Here is a 25,258-nt window from a genome sequence, read left to right as displayed (position 1 = left end):
CAATATAAGTTAGTAAGAAAAAAATAAAGGAATTAAGGGTTTTGGGCCATAAACTATTAAATTATTATAAACTAAAGCATACTTTTAGGCAGCTTAAAAAAAATTAATTTCTAAAACTTAAAAAAAAATCGATTTTTTACCTTTTTACACGATTTTTTACCTTTTTCCACAGGTAGCAAACCGTTCAAAATTCAAGGAAACAATCAACTACAAAAATGTAGCTAAGATCTCAATAAACAACTTTCTAGAACATATGAACTTCCTAGGAATGATTCTTAACACCGTTTAGATAGGTTAATATGAGTTAGTAAGAAAAAACTAAAGGAATTAATTGTTTTGGGCCATAAACTATTAAATTATTATAAACTAAAGCATACTTTTAGGCAGCTTAAAAAAATTATTTCTAAAACTTAAAAAAATAGGTAGCAAACAGTTCAAAATTCAAGGAAACAATCAACTACAAAAATGTAGCTAAGATCTCAATAAACAACTAGAACATTAACTATTAAATTATTATAAACTAAAGCATACTTTTAGGCAGCTTTAAAAAAATTTATTTCGAATTAATTTTTTTAATATTTCTTCAATGTTTGTTAAAACCTTTCAGAAATGCAGGATTTTACAAAATAGCAAATAAATTTAACAGTTTCTAAAAGACTACTGAAAATATAAAAAAATTTAATTCAAAAATAATTATTTTTTAAAACTGTAAGAAAAAATCAATTAATTTAAGAATTTTTGACAAATAAAATTTAACTCTTAAAAACCTATTAAAAAACAAAAATGTTTTAATCATTTAGGTTAAATTTTAGGCTATAATAAAATTGAAAATTGAGCAAATCTCTCAATATATATTTTATTTATTTCAATATAATCACCCTTAAACGTATGAGTAATATTTGAGAAATTTTTTTAAAATCTTTAAAAAATAAAATTTTGTAGCCAAATTGCAATAAGAACGTTAAGAAAACATTAGTAACTACTGGAAAATAAGCAAAAATGCTAAATCAATGAATATATATTATTTTAAAACTTAAAGCAAAAATGGAAAATTTTTAAAACAAAATAATTTGTCAATAAAAAAAAAATTTTAAATACATTTAGGGCACTGAAAATTTTAAAATTTTCATTGTTATTTATATAGGCCACCAAAACCAGTTTAAATTGCAGTAAATCCCTCAATATAAGTTATTTTGTATTTCAACCTATGACGTATGAGTAATATTTATTTTATGATTTTTTTAAATCTTTCACAAAATTAAGGTTTGTTGGAAAAAGCAAATCAATTTAATAGTTTCTAATAAAGCTTAGCATAAGCAATAAGAAAATATAAAAAAACAATTTAATCCTTTAATATAATTTTTTTTTGATTTCGAAAATATTAAGAATCTCTAACTGAAAATGACAAATCATTAAAACTTAGCAAAATCTTTAGTTAATTACTACAAGCTGCTAAAATGTTCCAAATTCCTATATTTATTATACTAAGCTACAGCAATAATAAGAAATTAAGCTAATCTTTAAATATTCAAGTTTAAACAAAATCATATATAAGACGTATGATTAATATTAATTATTATTTTTTAATATTTAACAAAACTTAGCTATGATCCCAATGTGAAAGGAGTTTAGCAGTAACTAGTAGAACATATAGCAAACTATTGACATATATGAAAACATTCTAAATCAGTCTATATATATTTTATTAAACTTCAAGCTATTTAGGAAAGATTTAAAAATTTTGGAGAAAAAAAAATTCATGAAAAATTATCAACAGAAATGTTATAGATTCATATTATTAACATTATAGGCTACCTAAATCTTTAAAATTGCATTATAACACTTAATATTTAACATTTCTCTTATTTCAATATAATCACTTTAAGACGTATGAGTAATATTTGTAAAATTTCTTTGAAATATTTGCAAACTAAAGTTTTAAAGAAAATCTTCTTAAATTAACTTAGTAGCAATAAGAAAAATTCGTAAACTACTAAAAATTATATATAAAATCTAAATTATTCATTATATAGTTTTATTAAACTTCCAGCAAAGTTACAATAATTTAGGGTTTTCTTTTTATCAAACAAATTGAATTTTAAAACTTAAAAAAACTAAAAAATACTTTAGTTATAGCTCTTAAATAATCCATATTACTAAAGAACACAATAACAACTACTTATAATTTCAAAATTACATTAAATCATTTAATATATTTAATTAAATAAATATTATTTTCAATAAATTGCCCTCATAGACGTATGAGTAATATTTATTACAAGATATTTTCAAATATTTAAAAAATATAAAGATTTTCCTTAAAAATATTAACAAAAGTTATTGAAATCTTAAAAAACACAGTACAAGCTAAAAGAAAATATAAAAAAAAATTTCAATTCTGAAATCTTTATATATTTTTTTAATACTCAAAACTAAAATTTAATTTTTTTTTAAGATTTTTTTTTATTCTGTATAATAGCTATAACCTTTTTAATATATAAAATTTTAAAATCTATCAAATTAATTTTTTATTTAAATTTGTTCACAGTTTTAGCATTTAGTGAGAAAACATTCTAAAACAAAAATTTATTGTTAGAAAATGGTCTTTTGTTATTTATTTCCAATTTACATGTCTAATGAAATTTGTTTTAAATTATTTCATAAATAATTTATAACTGCACAAAATGGTTAAAATATAAAAAGCAAGCAAACAAAATATACATATTTATAAATTCCAATAAACGTGGGTTTTACTTTTTTTTTAAAAAAAAACTTTAACACAAATTTACGTGCTAAAATGTGACTATATGACCTTTAATAAACACGTAAATATGTTTTGCTGGAGAAAGTAAATAATAAATAATGAAAATTTAGTCGTGCTTAAGCAAAAATTTAATAACATTCAAATGAGAAATAAATATATTCAATGGAAAATTCAGCATTTAGATGGAAATATAGAGTTGGAGAGAATTCATAGAAATCTCTAAAATGTGACATTTTATTTTACAAGAAAAATTTATGTTTTGAATGAAATTTGATAAAATTTTTTTTATTTTCCAATAGCTATTTAGATGAACTATAAAAAAATGGAAAAATGAGCTAAATGCTTTAATATGTGTTTATTCAATATTTTTCTTTAAGTAATCATTAAATTTTGAAAGTTTGTTAGATAATTTAAAAAATATATAATGAAGGATTTAGCTCTGTTTTATTATTTGAATTAAGCTTAAGCTTAGCTTTCAAAATTTAAGGAAATATTTAGATATTCTAAAAATTTAGAAATTTTTTTTGAAAAATATTTTTTTTTGGGAAAAAGTGAAATATTATTTTGTAAATAAAATTTAAGGTTGATTTAAATTTGAAATTAGTTTTTTATATTCCAATAGCTATTAACATGAACTATTAGAAAAGCGAAAAATATTTAAAATTGTTTAATATATTTTTGTTTATTATTTGTACAAACTTTGAATATTTTTCTTACGAATTTATGAAATTTTGAAAGTTTGTTAGAGAATTTAAGAAATATATACTAAAGGATTTAGCTCTTTTTTATTATTTAAGTAAGTATTGAGCTTAGCTTTGAAAATACATTAAAATATTTTGCCTTTTCTAAAAATTAAAAGAATTTTTTTTTTTTGGGAAAAAGTGAAATTTTATTTTGTAAATAAAATATAAGTTTGATTTGAAATTTGAAATTATTTTTCAATATTCCAATAGTTATTAACATGAGCTATTAGAAACGAGAAAAATATTTAAAATTGTTGAGTAAATATTTTTTTTATTATTTTCAGAAACTTTGAATATTTTTCATGCGAATTTATTGAATTTTTAAAGTTTGTTATAGAATTAAGTAAATATGTACTGAAGGATTTAGCTCTATTCTATTATTTAAGTAAATTTCAAGCTCAATTTTCAAAATTGTTGGAATTTTTGTAGCTTTTTCTAAAAATTAAAAAATTTTTAATTTTTTTTTTGTAAAATGTGAAATTTTGTTTTGTAAATAAAATTTAAGTTTGATTTAAAATTTGAAATTATTTTTTTTATATTCCAATAGCTATTAACATGAACTATTAGAAAAGAGAAAAATATTTAAAATTGTTTAAAAAATATTTTTTTTGTAGAATATTTTTCTTACGAATTTATTAAATTTTTAAAGTTTGTTAAGGAATTAAAAAAATATATAATGAAGTATTTAGCTCTGTTTTATTATTTAAGTAAATTTCAAGCTTAGTTTTTAAAATTATGGAAAATATTTTCATTGTTCAAGAAATTTAGAAATTTAAAAAAAAATATTTTTTTTTGGGAAAAAGTGAAATTTTATTTTGTAAATAAAATTTAAGTTTGATTTGAAATTTGAAATTATTTTTTTATATTCCAATAGCTATTAACATGAACTATTAGAAAAGAGAAAAATATTTAAAATTGTTTAATATATATTTGTTTATTATTTGTACGAACTTTGAATATTTTTCATAAGAATTTATTAAATTTTGAAAGTTTATTAGAGAATTAAAAAAAAAAATTTATTGCAGGTTTTAGCTCTATTCTATAATTTAAGTAAATTTAAAGCTTAATTTTCAAAATTGTTGGAATTTTTGTAGCTTTTTCTAATAATTAAAAAAAAAAAAATTGGAATTGGATTTTCTAAATAAAATTTATGGTTGATTTAAAATTTGAAATTATTTTTTTATATTCCAATAGCTATTAACATGAACTATTAGAAAAGAGAAAAATATTTAAAATTGTTTAATAGATAGTTTATTAATATTTGCACAAACTTTGAATATTTTTCTTTTCGAAATCATAAAATTTTTAATGTTTGTTAAGGAATTAAATAAATATATAATGAAGTATTTAGCTCTGTTTTATTATTTAAGTAAATTTCAAGCTTAGTTTTCAAAATACATTAAAATATTTTGCCTTTTCTTAAAATTAAAAAAAAAAAAAATTTTTGGGGGAAAATGTGAAATTTTCTTTTTTAAATAAAATTAAAGTTTGATTTGAAATTTTAAATTATTTTCTTATATTCTAATAGATAGTAACAGGAACTATTGGAAAGTAGAAAAAATAATTAAAATTGTGTAATATATATTTTAGTATTATTTGTAAGAACTTTGAATATTTTTCTCTTCGTAAAATCATAAAATCTTTATAGTTTGTTATAGATTTAAGTAACTATGTACTGAAGTATTTGGCCCTATTCTATCATTTAAGTAAATTTACGCATAATTTTCAAAATTGTTGAAATTTTTGTAGCTTTTTCTAAAAATTAAACATTTTTTTAAAAAAAAAATTTTTTGGAAAATGTAAAATTTTATTTTATAAATAAAATTTAAGTTTTCATTGAAATCTAAAATAATTTTTTATATTCAAATAGATAGTAAGATGAGCTACTGGAAAATAGAAAAATATTTAAAATTGTTTAATAGATATTTTAATAATATTTGTATAAACTTTGAATATTTTTCTCTTCGAAATCAATAAATTTTTAAAGTTTGTTAGAGAATTAAAGCAATATATACTAAAGGATTTAGATCTATTCTATTACTTAAGTAAATTTCTAGCTTAATTTTCAAAATTGTTGGAATTTTTTTTAGCTTTATTTAAAAATTAAAAAATTTGGAAAAAAACTTTTTTGGGGAAAAAGTGAAATTTTATTTTGTAAATAAAATTTAAGTTTTCATTGAAATTTAAAATATTTTTTTATTATCCAATAGCCCTTAACTACTAAAATAAGGAATAATATTTTAAATTCATTAATGCATATTTTTTTAATTTTAGTAGAAACTTAAATAGTTTTTCGTTTTGAAATCATAAAATTAAATATATACTGAATTATTTAGCTCTGTTTTATTATTTAAGTAAATATAAAGATTAATTTTCAAAATTGTTGGAATTTTTTTAGTTTTTTTTTTAAATTAAAAAAATTTTTTGGGAAAAAAAAATTTTTTTGGGGAAAAAGTGAAATTTTATTTTGTAAATAAAATTTAAGTTTTCATTGAAATTTAAAATAATTTTTTATTGTCCAATAGTTCTTAAAAGGAACTACTAAAATATGGAATAATATTTTAAATTCATTAATGCATATTTTTTCAATTTTAGTAGAAACTTAAGCTAATTATTTTTCGAAATCATAAAATTTTTAAAGTTTATTAGAGAATTAACAAAAATATATATTAAGAGATTAAGCTCCTTTTAATTATATAAGTAAGTTTTAAGCTTAGCTTTGAAAATACATTCAAATATTTTGCTTTTATAAAAATTAAAAAAATTTTGCAAACCGTCCGGAATTTTTACTCTCTGAGGCAAAGTTGTAGCCCTTGTCATAAAGTACAAAAATTGTGAAGATATAAAATCAAAAAAAAATTTTTTTTTAAGATCAAAATCCCAATTTTTTTTTTAAAAAATTAGAATTTTTACCTTTTTTCGCCTGTTCAGGTCCATAGGTAGCAAACCGTTCAAAATTCAAGGAAACAATCAACTACAAAAATATTCCTAAGATCTCAATAAACAACTTTCTAGAACATATGAACTTGCTAGGAATGATTCTTAACACCGTTTAAAGGAATTAAATGTTTTGGGCCATACACTATTAAATTATTATAAACTAAAGCATACTTTTAGGCAGCTAAAAATTTCAAAAAGTAAAATTATATTTTTCTATGAATATTTAAGTTTTATTAGAAATCTGAAAATTTTGTTTCTATTTTGTAATAGCTTTAAATAGGAACTACCAGAAAATGGAAAAATATTTGAATTTCCTTAAAATTATTTTAAAGTTTCTTATCAAAATTTTCTTCATGTAACAGATTTTCTTTTGCTATTTATTTTTAACAAAAAATCTTAAAACTAATGTCCCATATAAATATTAATGTAGAACAACATATGGTCGACCTCAATTAGTATTAATTTCCTTATAAGCCGTATGTTTTCTTATCATTTTTAACAGAAATAAAATAGGTATAGACAGGATACAAACAGGATACAGGACGACTAACATACGTTTATATTTGTATATAAGGTATTGTTAGTAAGTAGGTATATAGTTGAATTTTACCTTTTTTCGTTTGGTACTAAATACACACAAATATTTGTATTTGGCTGTAACATGTCGTTAGTGTAAATATTTTAAACTAATTAAATATGTACAAAACAAAAGTCAATGAAATACATATAAATTACATATTCATGTATTCCCTATTTACATACATACAAGGTACTATGTACCAAACAAATGTTAAGGTATTTTGGAAAATAATTTATATTAATTAAAAATAATATATATCCCCAGTTTTCAAAAAGGGAATATATATATACGAGTATAACAATATTTCAAGGGAATTTAATTTCAACAAATAACACTCAAACATACAAATTTAATGGAGGGAGTTTATATGTTTTAAATAAAACAATTTTAAGGGGGAATAAATTATACTTCAGATTATAATAATACATTAACTTTAGTATTGTAACTTGGTTTTGAAATAATATGTAAGTTTAAATCATGTTTGCTATGCTTTCAGTTCGGATAAATAACTTGGCTATTGAAAATCAGCCAAATCGTTCTGTGTGTAATTTTTTGAGTCATGGAAATATAACCATATACGGACATCAGTACATGATAAGAGACCAAAAAATAAGAACTTCTTGTTTTAAGGCCCCCAAAGTTTTGGGCCCTCTTTGTCATTTTTGCAAAAAAGTGATAATTTTTTCAGGCTCATATCTTGCAAACCGTTCTGAATTTTGATTTACTCACTGAGGCAAAGTTGTAGCCCTTGTCATAGAGAACAAGAATTGTGAAGACATAAAATTAAAAAAACTTCATCTTCAAGATCAAAATTGCAAAAAACTTTAAAAAATTCGATTTTTTTTTTACCTTTTTCCCCTGTTCAGGTCCATAGGTAGCAAACCGTTCAAAATAGAAGGAAACAATCAACTACAAAAATGTAGCTAAGATCTCAATAAACAACTTTTCAGAACATATGAACTTTCTAGGACTGATTCTTAATACCGTTTAGCTAGGTCATTATAAGTTAGTATGAAACTAAAGCATACTTTTAGGCAGCTTAAAAAAATTAATTTCTAAATTTATTTCGAATTTTTTAAAGTTTTTTTTTGCAATTTTGAGCTTGAAGATGAAGTTTTTTTGATTTTATATGTTTAAAATGTTTGTTCTTTATGACAAGGGCTACAACTTAGCCTAATAGAATAAATCAAAATTCCGAATGATTTACAAGATATGAGCCTGAGAAAATGATAAAAAAATGGCCCAAAAAAGTGCCTGACTTTGGGCAAAACTGGGAGACACGGGTCTTTTTTTTGGTCTTTTATCATGTAGTGGTGTCCGTATATGGTTATTTTTGTTTTCGTGTTGCGAAGAAAATCTTTTAGAAAAAAAAAAATTTTAAATTTTTAGTGTGAATTTTTTTTTTTTTTTAATTTTTGAAAAAAAAATTTTAATTTATTAATAAAACAAATTTAATGACAAAAAAAATTTTTTATAAAAAAAAAAATTGGGTTAAAAATATTTTTCCGATTTTGACCCATTGTAGGTCCAAATTGTTATGACTTATATACGCCGTTGCAAAGATCTTTGAAATATCTATTATTAGATATACATATTGTCTATATTAATGACTTAGTAATCAAGATATAGATCAAAAATTCCATTAAGAAATTTTAAATATTTCCTTAAATTTCATAAAATTTTCGAATAAAAAAATTAAATTGGTAAATGAGCTTCTTGAGCTTAAAAAGTTATAATCGTTTAAATGGTTTTAGTTTTTCCATTTTTTTCTGTCAAGAATTAAAAATTTCTGTTACAAAAAATTTACTAAAGTACAGCTGTACGTATGAGTATTATTAACAGATATCATATAATAAATATTACTTATACGACTAGGACAAAACAGATTAACATGTATTATATCTTTGTTTGTGCTTAGTTTTTTTTTGGATAGGATCAACGCAATAGCAACATTACTGCGAATTTTAAATATTTATATAAAGGGTGTGCCAAAATTTACACAAGATATTAATTAGGTTTGCATTAGAATCTTATTTTGTTATTAAAACATAAGGTTTTGTATTAAACAGAACAAATGTAAAATGATCTTTGCCGACACATTTGTACTCTTTTGTAGAAAATTTCCATAAATAATAAATATATGTATGTAATGAAAGATTTTCTTAATTTTTTGATTTTTATTGTATCATACAATAAATATTAAATTGTTTTTAATATTTTCTAGTAGCTCATGATGTGTTCTTTTAAAAACTACGAAATTTGTTTGCTATTTTGAAAAGATTTTAATAAATATTTTGAATATTTCTCTTATTTCAGTACAATATGAGTAATATTTTTAATTTTTTGAAATCTTTAAAAAATATTGATTTAAAGGAATATTAAAATCTTAAAAAAACACAGCACAAACTATATGAAAATATAAAATATTTTTACATTAAGAAATCTATATATAATTTTTTTAATACTCCAAAAAATAAAAAAATTTTCAAGATTTTTTTTGTTTGCTATAATTTTAAATTACTTTTACATGACTTTGTCATTTGGTAAATTCAATTATTATAATATTTTGTTAACATTTCCCAGTTATATTTGGAAACATATACTTAAAAATACTTAGAACCTTATGACAAACTTTTGTAACTATTTGAAACTTACTTTGTTTTTAATAATTAAGCAATATGTAAATATTACTTGGAAATACTAAAGCACTTAAAATTTTATATTAAATGTTAAGTAAACTTAAAAACAAAATTAAAATAATAAAACATTTAAATGTTTTTGTTAGGTTTAATACAGATTATTATAAAATAAAACATTACCTAGTTTAGGGAAATGATTGAAGACAAAATTCCAAAATTTAAATCGTCATTCATGCAATAAGAAGGAAATCATTTCATCAAGAGATGTGAAAAAAACTTTTTTTTTGGAAATTTTGTTTTTTGTTAAAATTAGTTAAAAAACACAGTTTTTTGCTTAAATAGCAGTCGTTTGTGTGTCGATTTTGTGGATTTTAAATATTATTCAAGGTTAAACTATAGCGGATATTTTGTAGTATCAATCATAAATGGAAGTTATTTGGGGACTTCGAAAAGTTGATTTCAATAGATAGACTGAAAGACGGACATGGATATATCGACCAAGCTATCTATAAAGATCCAGAATATATATATATATTGTACTTTATGGGGTAGAAAATATTTTTTTCTTTTATATTTTCTGGTTGATTAAGGTTGATGTAATCTAGTGGAACACGTGTGGACCTGAACAGGGGAAAAAAGGTAAAAAAATATTTTTTTTTCGAATTTGATCTTGAAGATGAAATTTTTTGGATTTTATTTGTTCACAATTTTTGTTCTTTATGACAAGAGCTATAATTTTGCCTCAGAGAGTAAATAAAAATTCCGAACTGTTTGCAACATATGAGCCTGAGAAAATGATCACTTTTTTGCTAAAATGACACCGGGGCCCATAACAAAAGTGCATGACTTTGGGCAAAACTGGGAAACACGGGTCTTTTTTTTTGGTATTTTATCACGAAGTGGTGTTCGTATTTGGTTATATTTCCACGACTTAAAAAATTACAGTGTTATATTAAGCATTTTAAAATATTTCCATAAATTTCATAAAAACTTCGAATAAAAATAAATAAGAATGCTATATTCAGCTGTGACGACTCTTATATACCCTTCACCAAATTATATGTTATTTTTTTTTATATATGCCCTTCATATACCCTTCACTAAATTATACGTTAATTTTTTTTTTAATTTAGAAAAAAATTTTTTTTTTTAAATTTTAGTGAAAAAAAAAATTATAGGAAACATTTTTTATTTAATGTTTTTTTGTTTAATTTATTAGTGAAAAAAAAATTTAAAGACAAAAAATTTTTTTTTTATAATAAAAAAATTGGTTTAAAAAAATATTTTTCCCGATTTTGACCCATTGTAAGTCCGAATTTCTATGACTTATATACGCCGTTGTAAAGGCCTTTGAAATATATATCATTAGATATCCATATTGTCTATATTAATGACTTAATAATCCAAATATAGATCAAAAATTGGTCAAAAATCTATATATTTTCCATTAATTTTTTTTAAATATTTCCTTAAATTTCATAAAATTTTCCAATAAAAAAAATAAAAATTGGTTTTAGCTTTAGCTAGTTTCAATAAGAAATTCCCTGTTCGTAGCTTTAAAATAACAAATAGCTTATTTTTTTAAACTCACAGCACACATACATACAATTGAACACACTCTCATTTAGAATTATAAAATATTTCCTTAAATTTCATAAAAAATTTCAAATGAAAACAAGTAAGAGAGCTATATTCAGCTATGACGAATCTTATATACCCTTCACCAAATTATACATATTTTTTTTTAAACTTAGAAAAAATTTTAAATTTTTAGTGAAAAAATTTTAAATTTTTAGTGAAAAAAATTAAAAAATTTTTTTTTAATTTTTTAAAAAAAATTTTAATTTATTAATGAAAAAAATTTAATGACTTTTTGAAATATTTATTATCATATATCCATATTGTCTAAGATATTAATGACTTAGTAATCAAGATATAGATCAAAAATAGGACAAACATCGATATATGTATGTATGTATTTTCCATTAAGTTTTTAAATATTTCCTTAAATTTCATAAAATTTTGAAAAAAAATTGGTTTTAGCTATAGCTAGTTTCAACAGAAATTCCCTCTCTGTAGCTTTAAAATAACAAATAGCTTATTTTTTTTAAACTCACAGCACACATACACACAATTGAACACACTCTCTCCCACAAACATTCTCCATTAAAAAGAGAAACGCACACCAATACTTACTTAATATAAGCACAGATATTTGCATTAGAAGAGTTTTAAGAGAATATACAATAAATACACTGATATAAAAAGCAATAGCTGACACACACGCACACAATAAAAACAAATAAAAAAATTTAAAATAATAAAAAAACAAATAAAATAAGTTCTTATAATTTACATAAAAATTAGCATATAATTTCGTTAAATGGAATATTTAAATACTTTGAAAACTTGTTAACAAAAAAATAAAACCATTTACGCTTAATAAACATTCATACCAATTTATTTTTTAAAAAATATACCAATATAATGTTTAATCAAATATTAAAACTAAAGTTTAATTTAAGGATAGATCAACAACCAATAGAGTTAGATATAGAGATAGAGAAATATATATAGAGAGAGAGAGACAGTTATATTTAGAGTCGAAATATTTATTTGCTCAACAAAGAGGAGGGGTTTTTTGTTTAAAAAAGAGAAAACAGTTTTAGTGGGATTTGTTTTCATTCAAAAAATTGTTACCTGAACATTTTAGACCTTGATGATAAATGCCGTATAATAAGGAACCGCAATGATCGCAGAATGTAGGTCCTGCGTATGTAAATGGTTCAAAATGGTGTACAGTTTTGGGTGAATCCTTTACAGATTTAATGTGAGTACATTGTTTTTGATTTGTTTTGCAAATCATTCCAGCCAATTTTATGTTGTTTTTTATTTTAATTGTTTGATTTTTTTTTTTGTCATATTTTATATAATTCACATAAACAAATGATGGTATAATTTATTGATTTTTATATATAAATGTTTGAAAATAAATTTAAAATAAAATTTAAAAGTGATTGTTTGCATTTATTAAATTATTTAATTAAAAGATCCCATAAAAAAATAAACAAAATATCAGACATTACAAGACATGTTGTAGAGACAAGTACAAAAACAAAACAATATTTAAAACCAAAATAAATTAAGCTTGAATGAGTCTTAAATCTAGTAATAATAAAAAAACCTAAAAAAAATCTGTTAACTACCATGCTTTCTGCTTATTTGAACTCTTTCATGGAAAAAATAATTAAATAAAAATATTAAATATTTTCCTAAACCCTATCGTTCTTAACATTTCAAATTTTATATGGTTTTTGTTATTGCCCTTTTATTTTAGCCACAATTTCTATTGTCTGCAAGCAGATTTTATTTTGCAGCCTTTGTGTATTAGTAAACACAAATTGGTTGTCACAGAAAACATACTTATACATAGACCAGAAGGGTCAATTATCAAAGTTCTTAACAAAATTAAGTTTAAATTGTAGATGTTTAAGCAAAGAGCCCCTAAAAATATGCTAAAGTTAATGGATGTAATAAGTAAATTAAGGGGACAAAATCAAAGGTTAATAGAAACAGGATTCTTTGAGGCAATATAATTAAATTAATGTTTACAATTAATATATATTTTGGCAAATTGAAATCTAAAAAAATAGAAATCAACAAGTGCTGAAATAGTAAAGAACAGAACTAGAACAGAACCATAACAGAACTAGACCTGAACTAGAACCTGAACTAGAACCTGAACTAGAACCTGAACTAGAACCTGAACTAGAACCTGAACTAGAACCTGAACTAGAACCTGAACTAGAACCTGAACTAGAACCTGAACTAGAACCTGAACTAGAACCTGAACTAGAACCTGAACTAGAACCTGAACTAGAACCTGAACTAGAACCTGAACTAGAACCTGAACTAGAACCTGAACTAGAACCTGAACTAGAACCTGAACTAAAACTGAACTAGAACTGAACTAGAACTGAACTAGAACTGAACTAGAACTGAACTAGAACTGAACTAGAACTGAACTAGAACTGAACTAGAACTGAACTAGAACTGAACTAGAACTGAACTAGAACTGAACTAGAACTGAACTAGAACTGAACTAGAACTGAACTAGAACTGAACTAGAACTGAACTAGAACTGAACTAGAACTGAACTAGAACTGAACTAGAACTGAACTAGAACTGAACTAGAACTGAACTAGAACTGAACTAGAACTGAACTAGAACTGAACTAGAACTGAACTAGAACTGAACTAGAACTGAACTAGAACTGAACTAGAACTGAACTAGAACTGAACTAGAACTGAACTAGAACTGAACTAGAACTGAACTAGAACTGAACTAGAACTGAACTAGAACTGAACTAGAACTGAACTAGAACTGAACTAGAACTGAACTAGAACTGAACTAGAACTGAACTAGAACTGAACTAGAACTGAACTAGAACTGAACTAGAACTGAACTAGAACTGAACTAGAACTGAACTAGAACTGAACTAGAACTGAACTAGAACTGAACTAGAACTGAACTAGAACTGAACTAGAACTGAACTAGAACTGAACTAGAACTGAACTAGAACTGAACTAGAACTGAACTAGAACTGAACTAGAACTGAACTAGAACTGAACTAGAACTGAACTAGAACTGAACTAGAACTGAACTAGAACTGAACTAGAACTGAACTAGAACTGAACTAGAACTGAACTAGAACTGAACTAGAACTGAACTAGAACTGAACTAGAACTGAACTAGAACTGAACTAGAACTGAACTAGAACTGAACTAGAACTGAACTAGAACTGAACTAGAACTGAACTAGAACTGAACTAGAACTGAACTAGAACTGAACTAGAACTGAACTAGAACTGAACTAGAACTGAACTAGAACTGAACTAGAACTGAACTAGAACTGAACTAGAACTGAACTAGAACTGAACTAGAACCTGAACTAGAACCTGAACTAGAACTGAAATAGAACTGAAATAGAACTGAACTAGAACTGAACTAGAACTGAACTAGAACTGAACTAGAACTGAACTAGAACTGAACTAGAACTGAACTAGAACTGAACTAGAACTGAACTAGAACTGAACTAGAACTGAACTAGAACTGAACTAGAACTGAACTAGAACTGAACTAGAACTGAACTAGAACTGAACTAGAACTGAACTAGAACTGAACTAGAACTGAACTAGAACTGAACTAGAACTGAACTAGAACTGAACTAGAACTGAACTAGAACTGAACTAGAACTGAACTAGAACTGAACTAGAACCTGAACTAGAACTGAACTAGAACTGAACTAGAACTGAACTAGAACTGAACTAGAACTGAACTAGAACTGAACTAGAACTGAACTAGAACTGAACTAGAACTGAACTAGAACTGAACTAGAACTGAACTAGAACTGAACTAGAACTGAACTAGAACTGAACTAGAACTGAACTAGAACTGAACTAGAACTGAACTAGAACTGAACTAGAACTGAACTAGAACTGAACTAGAACTGAACTAGAACTGAACTAGAACTGAACTAGAACTGAACTAGAACTGAACTAGAACTGAACTAGAACTGAACTAGAACTGAACTAGAACTGAACTAGAACTGAACTAGAACTGAACTAGAACTGAACTAGAACTGAACTAGAACTGAACTAGAACTGAACTAGAACTGAACTAGAACTGAACTAGAACTGAACTAGAACTGAACTAGAACTGAACTAGAACTGAACTAGAACTGAACTAGAACTGAACTAGAACTGAACTAGAACTGAACTAGAACTGAACTAGAACTGAACTAGAACTGAACTAGAACTGAACTAGAACTGAACTAGAACTGAACTAGAACTGAACTAGAACTGAACTAGAACTGAACTAGAACCTGAACTAGAACTGAACTAGAACTGAACTAGAACTGAACTAGAACTGAACTAGAACTGAACTAGAACTGATCTAGAACTGAACTAGAACTGAACTAGAACTGAACTAGAACTGAACTAGAACTGAACTAGAACCTGAACTAGAACTGAACTAGAACTAGAACTGAACTAGAACTGAACTAGAACTGAACTAGAACTGAACTAGAACTGAAGTAGAACTGAACTAGAACTGAACTAGAACTGAACTAGAACTGAACTAGAACTGAACTAGAACTGAACTAGAACTGAACTGAACTAGAACTGCAGTAGAACAGAATTATAAATTTTCTTGTTATCTCTGTGAAATTTTAAGACAATTTTGAAATTTTCTTTAAACCATATAAAATTTGAAATTTTTATCAAACTAAATTATTATAAATTAAACTAAATCTAAAATAATATGTCTGTCCCTAACTGAACTAAATGAATATATTTCAAATCATAAGTAAGTTAATATAAAAATCAGAATAAGAAAAACAAATAATTGGAAAACTTACGGAATCAATTCCTTTGTCCTTGCCGGGACATACAAAAGTAACATACTCATGACAACGTTTGTGAACGACATACGAACAAACTGTGTAAAGAAACAAGAAAATAAAGTATGAAATAAAATAATAACAGTTGAAATCATTATATAATTTAAACGTTAAACAAAATGTGAAGTAAAAACTTTTTAAATTTCAAAAACTTTTTTAAATAAAAAAAGTTTTTTTCTTCTTGTTTTCGTTACATTATTATAATATAGCATACCTTGGCATTGAAAACCTTGCTTGCCAAAACCCCTGAAAGTAGACAATGAAAGGAAACGAAATTAAACATTTTGTTTTATATTATTTTATATTTCACCTACAACACAAGAAAAGTTTCTTTTTTTTTATATGTTTTTGGTTTTTTATTTCTTCTTAGAAACTGTGTTTTTTGTTTTCAAGTTTAAAAATAAGTATGCTGGATAACTTAAGTTTTAATATTGCACCTTGAGTGGTATGCTTTCTTGTTTTGTTTCATTTTCATAACAGTTTTTATTGCCTTAAAGTATGCTATAGACAGTTTTTTGTTTGTTTTTTGCTAAGTTAGCAATTGCAGCAAATAGGTATTAAATTTAAGTTTATGGCATCATTTTTAGACAGCTGTTTATTTCCTATTTCAATGTATTGTATTTATTCAAACAGCCGCTGTAAATATGCTGCAAACTTTATTGTATAAACAATTGTTTAAGTAAAATTATATTTATGTCTTAATAACGTTACAAAGAAGTCTTAATTTTCCAAAGAATCATTAAATGTGCAACGAGGGAATGAAAATGTTCTTAGTTTTAATTCTAATATTTAAAATACCTAGAAATATGCTTTTATGTTTACAGCTTTAAGAGTGTTAAAAATATGTTAAAGTGTTTGTGGTTTTATAAATATAAGTTCTATTGCCAACAATATGCCTTTATTTCCAAGAAATACCTGTGTTTCTTACATTTACTTGAACATAGACTAAATAACCCAAAAGTATGCTATGAATTTCTGCTCCATACTTTAAAATTACCAACATTTCTTGTAAATATTGATGCTATTCTCTGTCTCTTTAATAACCATAAAAATGTTGTCTTGATTTCTGTGCCAAAACAATAAGCCTGAAAGTATGCTTTAAATATTTTAAAAATAGTATTAAGCAACTGCAGTTCAAATGTTGCAAATTTCCACAACAAAGACTAAAATTCTTTAGATATTTCCCAAGCTTATTTAAGTATAAAAGACAATATTTAAAAAAAAGTAATTAGCAAAGAAAATTGTTATTTATTTTTATACTCTTATCTTTCGACTACAAGTATGCCTTTGTTTAAGCACATTTTATGGCACACATTTCCAAGTGAGCCACACAAGTAGGCTGCAATTTTGTTCAATGGTCATTGATAAGTTTCACAATCTTAAATGTTTGCTGTCAGCCCGCCTTCTCCTCAACTACAAAACCTTTAAATTTTTATCACATTAGGGTAACATACTGCAAAAACATTTCATATCTTTAGCCTACATGTATGCCATTATTTTGTGATATTTGTTAGGTTTTGCTCTATCTCTTTAATATTTGATACAGGCATAAAAATGTCTTTTCTACACATTGACACTTGATGTAAGAGTAAAAACTTAATAGGATTCTTTTCGTTTTTTGTCTTCATCTATTTTTCAACACAACATATGTTTCTGAAAGTATTAGCAAGATGAGATGACAGAGAGGAAAATTCAATTGGCCTTAACCAAATGTAACCTCTTAATACCAATAATGTCGCCTTGTCAGGCTTTTGGTTTGAGAGAACAATAGACATTCAAATGTCCCAAATGCCATGGATGATTTTTATAAAAGTTCAAGTTTACTTTCTTTCAGCAAACAAATATTAAAAGCATAGACATTCAATAAACTGACCATAAAAAATAGGATATAGGGATTGATATAAGGATAACACGGATTCATATTAAGGGGGCCTTTAAACCAAGAGGATATAAGAAATGAAAACCGAACTAGAACAGAACTAGAACAGAACTAGAACAGAACTAGAACAGAACTAGAACATAACTAGAACAGAATTAGAACAGAATTAGAACAGAACTAGAACAGAACTAGAACAGAACTAGAACAGAACTAGAACAGAACTAGAACAGAACTAGAACAGAACTAGAACAGAACTAGAACAGAACTAGAACAGAACTAGAACAGAACTAGAACAGAACTAGAACAGAACTAGAACAGAACTAGAACAGAACTAGAACAGAACTAGAACAGAACTAGAACAGAACTAGAACAGAACTAGAACAGAACTAGAACAGAACTAGAACAGAACTAGAACAGAACTAGAACAGAACTAGAACAGAACTAGAACAGAACTAGAACAGAACTAGAACAGAACTAGAACAGAACTAGAACAGAACTAGAACAGAACTAGAACAAACCTAGAACTGAACTAGAACAGAACTAGAACAGAACTAGAACAGAACTAGAACAGAACTAGAACAGAACAGAACTAGAACAGAACTAGAACAGAACTAGAACAGAACTAGAACAGAACTAGAACAGAACTAGAACAGAACTAGAACAGAACTAGAACAGAACTAGAACAGAACTAGAACAGAACTAGAACAGAACTAGAACAGAACTAGAACAGAACTAGAACAGAACTAGAACAGAACTAGAACAGAACTAGAACAGAACTAGAACAGAACTAGAACAGAACTAGAACAGAACTAGAACAGAACTAGAACAGAACTAGAACAGAACTAGAACAGAACTAGAACAGAACTAGAACAGAACTAGAACAGAACTAGAACAGAACTAGAACAGAACTAGAACAGAACTAGAACAGAACTAGAACAGAACTAGAACAGAACTAGAACAGAACTAGAACAGAACTAGAACAGAACTAGAACAGAACTAGAACAGAACTAGAACAGAACTAGAACAGAACTAGAACAGAACTAGAACAGAACTAGAACAGAACTAGAACAGAACTAGAACAGAACTAGAACAGAACTAGAACTAGAACAGAACTAGAACAGAACTAGAACATAACTAGAACAGAACTTGATTAATTTTCATTAAACAAATTAGTTTGTGTTTGACTTTAACTATTTATCGATAAGTATTTAGCCAAGTTTCTAAAAATAAATTGCAAACTAAATTTAGATATTTTTTGTTTGTGTGAATACTATTAATTCTTTTAAGGCCTCTTTAAGTTCACCACAGTCAGTGTCATTGTTATGCGTAGCCACCACCACCTTCCAGGGTATTTTTACAACAATACCCAGTAACCTAAATGATAACAACATGAAGAACAATAGCCACACTAACACCGTCTATTGTCACCATCCATTTACAGTGTTTTTATGTATGAGTATTTTAAGTGTCATTAGTGAGACGACCACTTGTCGTGTCAGTCTAGCAATTGTTATGCTCATAAATGTACCTCTGCTTATTTACTCACACACTCATACATACAGTCATATCTCGTTTACATTGTCTTCATAATCTATATTACTCTCACTCACTCTTACACTCTGTTACTCACAGATACCAGAGCAAATAGTATTTAGATTGTGTAGTTGTTACAATTGTAGTGGGTATTTGCAAAGCATTAGGATTCAGTTCAGTATTTACTGTCAGTGGCAGGCAGGCAGTGGTGTCATTATACGTTTTGTGACATCATAATAGTGACATATGAGTAGTGTTTACTAATGTTATAATGTTGTTTTGCAGCTAAGTTTGTCTTTGTCACACTATTGCTCCATTGTTTGCCTGGACGCGAGTGGATGGAGGGGGCTAGTAAGAGGGGTAGGGGGTGATAAAAAATTATTGTTAAGATATTTTCTACATTTCTATACTCCGTCTTTATTCCTCTATTTATGTGCAGTCTATTCATTTCAAAGTGGCATAAAAACCGGACAGGATGTATTACTTTGAAAGTAGCTTAAGGCCTCAAGTATTGTCTAGTTTTAGGGGATTTAAATGTTATTGGATACATTGTAGCCGCATAGTTGAATTAGTAGTTTGTTGCTTAAGTTAGTGTATTTGTAAAGTTTACAAAGCTGTGGCTGGAAGGCTATAAAAGTTGAGAGACATATTGTAGTTTATTAAAAATTATTTATACCTTAAGGTTATCTGTGAGTAAGACACAGATAAAGAAAAACATGATTAAAGAAAATTGTTTACATATGGGACATTATTACAAATAATCACACATTTATTGCTACGTTACTTAGCTTTGACTCCTACATATTGGAATTTCAAATCACAGCAATGTAATCTAAATTATTAGTTAAATTTATAAATAACTGTTTTTTTAAGTAATTAGTTTGAACAACAAAACTAACATATGCCATAATTTAAATATTTTAAAGCCTACTTTAAGGCTAATCACACAATTATCTCTTGTGTAATTATGCACAGAATGTGCCTGCTATACACTCGTTTATACTGTGAAATAAACCCTTTTTTTAAATCTCTATTTAATTTTCCAAGTTGCTCATATTTTCGGCTAAACTACCCCCGAGCTTATGTGCTTAAAATATGTGAAACGTGTTGTTTATTTTGTAGCCTACTTAAGGGCTCTTGGCATATGTAATTGAAGATATGCTTGTAAAAGATAATTTAAATGAGTCACACAGTTTAAATTGTGTAAATTTTTAATGGTTTTATGGTAGTTTTAATATTTGGTTAAAAGCAAAATAAGAGTTTTTGTTTCATAAACAAAAATTAAAGCATAGTTTTAGGTTTCTAATTTAGAGGAAAATTAATAAAGGAGAAAATATGTGAAAATAATCAGGTTTTGAATCGAATAATTTATACGATTAATCGATAATTTTTATTTAAAAATCTTGGAAATAATAAATACTTTAATATACCCTTCATGAGAAATAATAGTCGAATATTTGAATCGATTAATCGTTAAGAATTTTTATTACTAAAGACATTCGTGTGATGTATGATAAAATTTTTATTTTTTTTATTTTTTATTACAAAATTTTAAACGAATAATCGAATATTTTAGACGATTAATGTTTAAAATACAATAGTTTTAACGAATAATCGAATATATTTATCGATTAATCGTTAAAATTTCTAAAATTAAAGACTCTCGGATGATATATAATAAAATATTAATTTTTTAACAAAAACTTTTAGCGAATATTTTAACGAGTAATAATAATTTCAACGAATAATCGAATATTCTAGTCTAGTAATTTTTTAAAAAATATATTAAAATTAAATATTTTACTTATAATTGGTTAAAAATAGTTTTTAAATCGAATAATTTAAACGAATAATCGAATGTTGTAATTAATTATTCGAATATTTTAATCGATTAATCGTTTAAATTTGTTGAAATTTAAGGTATTCGTATGACATACGATGGAATTTTTATTTTTGTAACACAAATTTTAAACGAATAATCGAATAATATAAACGAATAATCGAATATATTTAGCGATTAATCGTTAATATATATAAAATTAAAGATTCTCGTATGATATATGATAAAATTCCATTTTTTTTACAAAAAACAAACGAATATTTTAACGAATAATAATATTTTAAACGAATAATCGATTATTTTAGTCGAGTATTATTTTAAATATATTAAAATTAAATATTTTACTTTTAGTTGTTTAAAAATAGTTTTTAAGTCGAGTAATTTTAACGAATAATCGAATACTGTAGTTAATTATTCGAATATTTTAATCGATTAATCGTTAAAATTTTTTGAAATTTAAGGCATTCGACATACGATGCAATTTTTATTTTTGTAACAAAAATTTTAAACAAATAATCGAATAATTTAAACGAATAATCGAATAAATTTTTCGAGTAATCATAAAAATATATAAAATTAAAGGCTCTCGTATGATATATGATTAAATTGCAATTTTTTAGCAAAAAACTTATTCGAATATTTTAACGAATAATAATAATTTAAACGAATAATCATGTATTTTAGTCGAGTAGTTTTTTGAATACATTAGAATTGAATATTTTACTTTTAATTGGATAAAAATAGTTTTAAAATCGTATAATTTTAACGAATAATCGAATATAGTTAATTATTCGAATATTTTAATCGATTAATCGTTTAAATTTGTTGAAATTTAAGGCATTCGTATGACATACGATGGAATTTTTATTTTTGTAATACAAATTTCAAAAGAATAATCGAATAATATAAACGAATAATCGAATATATTTAGCGATTAATCGTTAATATATATAAAATTAAAGATTCTCGTTTGATATATGATAAAATAAAATTTTTTTACAAAAAACTTAAACGAATATTTTAACGAATAATAATAATTTAAACGAATAATCGAGTATTTTTTTAAATATATTAATATTAAATATTTTACTTTTAATTGTTTAAAAATAGTTTTGAAATCGAATAATTTAAACGAATAATCGAATATTGTAGTTAATTATTCGAATATTTTAATCGATTAATCGTTTAAATTTTTTGAAATTTAAGACATTCATGTGACATATGATTTTTTTTGTAACACAAATTTTAAACAAATAATCGAATATTTTAAACGAATAATCGATTATTTTAGTAGAGTAATTTTTTAAATATATTAAAATTAAATATTTTACTTTTAATTGTTTAAAAATAGTTTTTAAATCGAATAATTTTAACGAATAATCGAATATAGTTTATGATTCGAATATTTTAATCGATTAATCGTTAAAATTTGTTGAAATTTAAAGCATTCTTGTGACATACGATGCAATTTTTATTTTTGTAACACAAATATATGATAAAATATTAATTTTTTAACAAAAACTTTACGGGAAAATTTTAACGAATAATAATAATTTAAACGAATAATCGTGTATTTTAGACGAGGAATTTTTTGAATATATTAAAATTATATATTTTACGTTTAATTGGATACAAGTAGCTTTTAAATCGTATAATTTTAACGAATAATCGAATATAGTTAATTATTCGAATATTTTACTCGATTAATCTTTTAAATTTGTTGATATTTAAGGCATTCATGTGACATACCATACAATTTTTATTTTTGTAACACAAATTTTAAACGAATAATCGAATAATTTAAACGAATAATCGAATAAATTTGACGAGTATTCGTTAATATATATAAAATTAAAGATTCTCGTTTGATATATGATAAAATTCAAATTTTTTTTACAAAAGACTTAAACAAATATTTTAACGAATAATAATAATTTAAACGAATAATCGAGTATTTTTTTTAAATATATTAAAATTAAATATTTTACTTTTAATTGGATAATAATAATTTTTAAATTGAATAAATTAAACGAATAATCGAATATTGTAGTTAATTATTCGAATATTTTAATCGATTAATCGTTAAAATTTTTGGAAATTTAAGACATTCGTGTGACATACGATTTTTTTGTAACACAAATTTTAAACAAATAATCGAATATTTTAAACGAATAATAATATTTTAAACGAATAATCGATTATTTTAGTAGAGTAATTTTTTAAATATATTAAAATTAAATATTTTACTTTTAATTGTTTAAAAATAGTTTTTAAATAGAATAATTTTAACGAATAATCGAATATAGTTTATGATTCGAATATTTTAATCGATTAATCGTTAAAATTTGTTGAAATTTAAAGCATTCTTGTGCCATACGATGCAATTTTTATTTTTGTAACACAAATATATGAAAAAATATTAATTTTTTAACAAAAACTTTACGGGAAAATTTTAACGAATAATAATAATTTAAACGAATAATCGTGTATTTTAGTCGAGGAATTTTTTGAATATATTAAAATTATATATTTTACGTTTAATTGGATACAAGTAGCTTTTAAATCGTATAATTTTAACGAATAATCGAATATAGTTAATTATTCGAATATTTTAATCGATTAATCTTTTAAATTTGTTGAAATTTAAGGTATTCGTTTAACACACGACACCATTTTTGTTTTTGTAACACAAAATTTAAATAAATAATCGAATAATTTAAACGAATAATCGAATATTTTAGTGAGTAATTTTTTTAATATTTTAAAATTTTCTAATTTCCTTTGAAATTGGATAAAAATAGAATTTAAATCGAATAATTTTAACGAATAATCGAACATTGTAATTAATTATTCGAATATTTTAATCGATTACTCATTTAAATTTGTTGAAATTAAAAGCATTCTTGTGACATACGATGCAATTTTTATTTTTGTAACACAAATTTTAAACAAATAATCGAATAATTTAAACGAATAATCGAATATATTAGTCGAGTAATTTTTTTAATATATTAAAATTTTCTAATTTCCTTTGAAATTGGATAAAAATAGAATTTAAATCGAATAATTTTAACGAATAATCGAACATTGTAATTAAATATTCGAATATTTTAATCGATTAATCGTTAAAATTTGTTGAAATTTAAAGCATTCTTGTGACGTACGATAAAATTTGTAGTTTTGTAACACATATTTTAATGGAATAATCGAAAAATTTAAAATAGTATATTTTAAATGTATAACCGATTATTTTAATCGATTAAATTTTAAAATGTTTTAAAATTAAATACATTTATTTTAAATAAGATGAAAATTAATTTAATGGCAATTAAAATTAGTTTTTAAATCGAATAATCGAATATTTTACTTAATTAATCGAATAATCGTTAAAATTTGTTAATGCTAATAAAGTTCGTTAGTTCATATGATAAAATCTGTGTGTTTTATTAAACAGTTAATTCGATTAATCGTATATTTTAAACGAATAATCGAATATTTTAATCGATTAAATTTTCAAACATATGTATTAAAATTAAACATATTTATTTTAAATAATAAGAATATGACTTATATTAAAATTAAAATTAGATTCTAAATCGAATAATCGAATATTTTTTGCGAATAATCGTTAACATTTGTTAATACTAATATTGTTTGTAGGTTCATATCATAAAATTTTTATGTTTTATTAAACATTTTATTCGATTAATCTTATATTTTAAACGAATAATCGAATATTTTAATCGATTAAATTTTCAAATTTCATTAAATAAGAAGTGGATTGCTTTAATAGCAATTAAAATTAGTTTTTAAATCGAATATTTAAAATCGAATAATCGAGTATTTCAAACGAATAATCGTTAACATTTGTTAATTCTGCT

The 25,258-nt window shown here is 24.1% G+C and overlaps 1 protein-coding gene across 1 annotated transcript in view; it reads right to left on the bottom strand.

Annotated features, from left to right (window-relative positions):
- The window catches only part of Pkc53E (Protein C kinase 53E), a 172,823-nt gene that overhangs the window by 53,332 nt on the left and 94,233 nt on the right, over nt 1-25,258 (bottom strand). The window contains 2 exon segments of the mRNA XM_065512370.1: nt 16,084-16,163; nt 16,340-16,371. Coding sequence (XP_065368442.1) covers nt 16,084-16,163; nt 16,340-16,371 — 112 coding nt within the window.

This window comes from Calliphora vicina, chromosome 5 (genome assembly GCF_958450345.1).
Source record: "Calliphora vicina chromosome 5, idCalVici1.1, whole genome shotgun sequence".
In the NCBI taxonomy this organism is placed as follows: domain Eukaryota; kingdom Metazoa; phylum Arthropoda; class Insecta; order Diptera; family Calliphoridae; genus Calliphora; species Calliphora vicina.
This window is presented reverse-complemented; position numbering and strand designations above follow the sequence as displayed.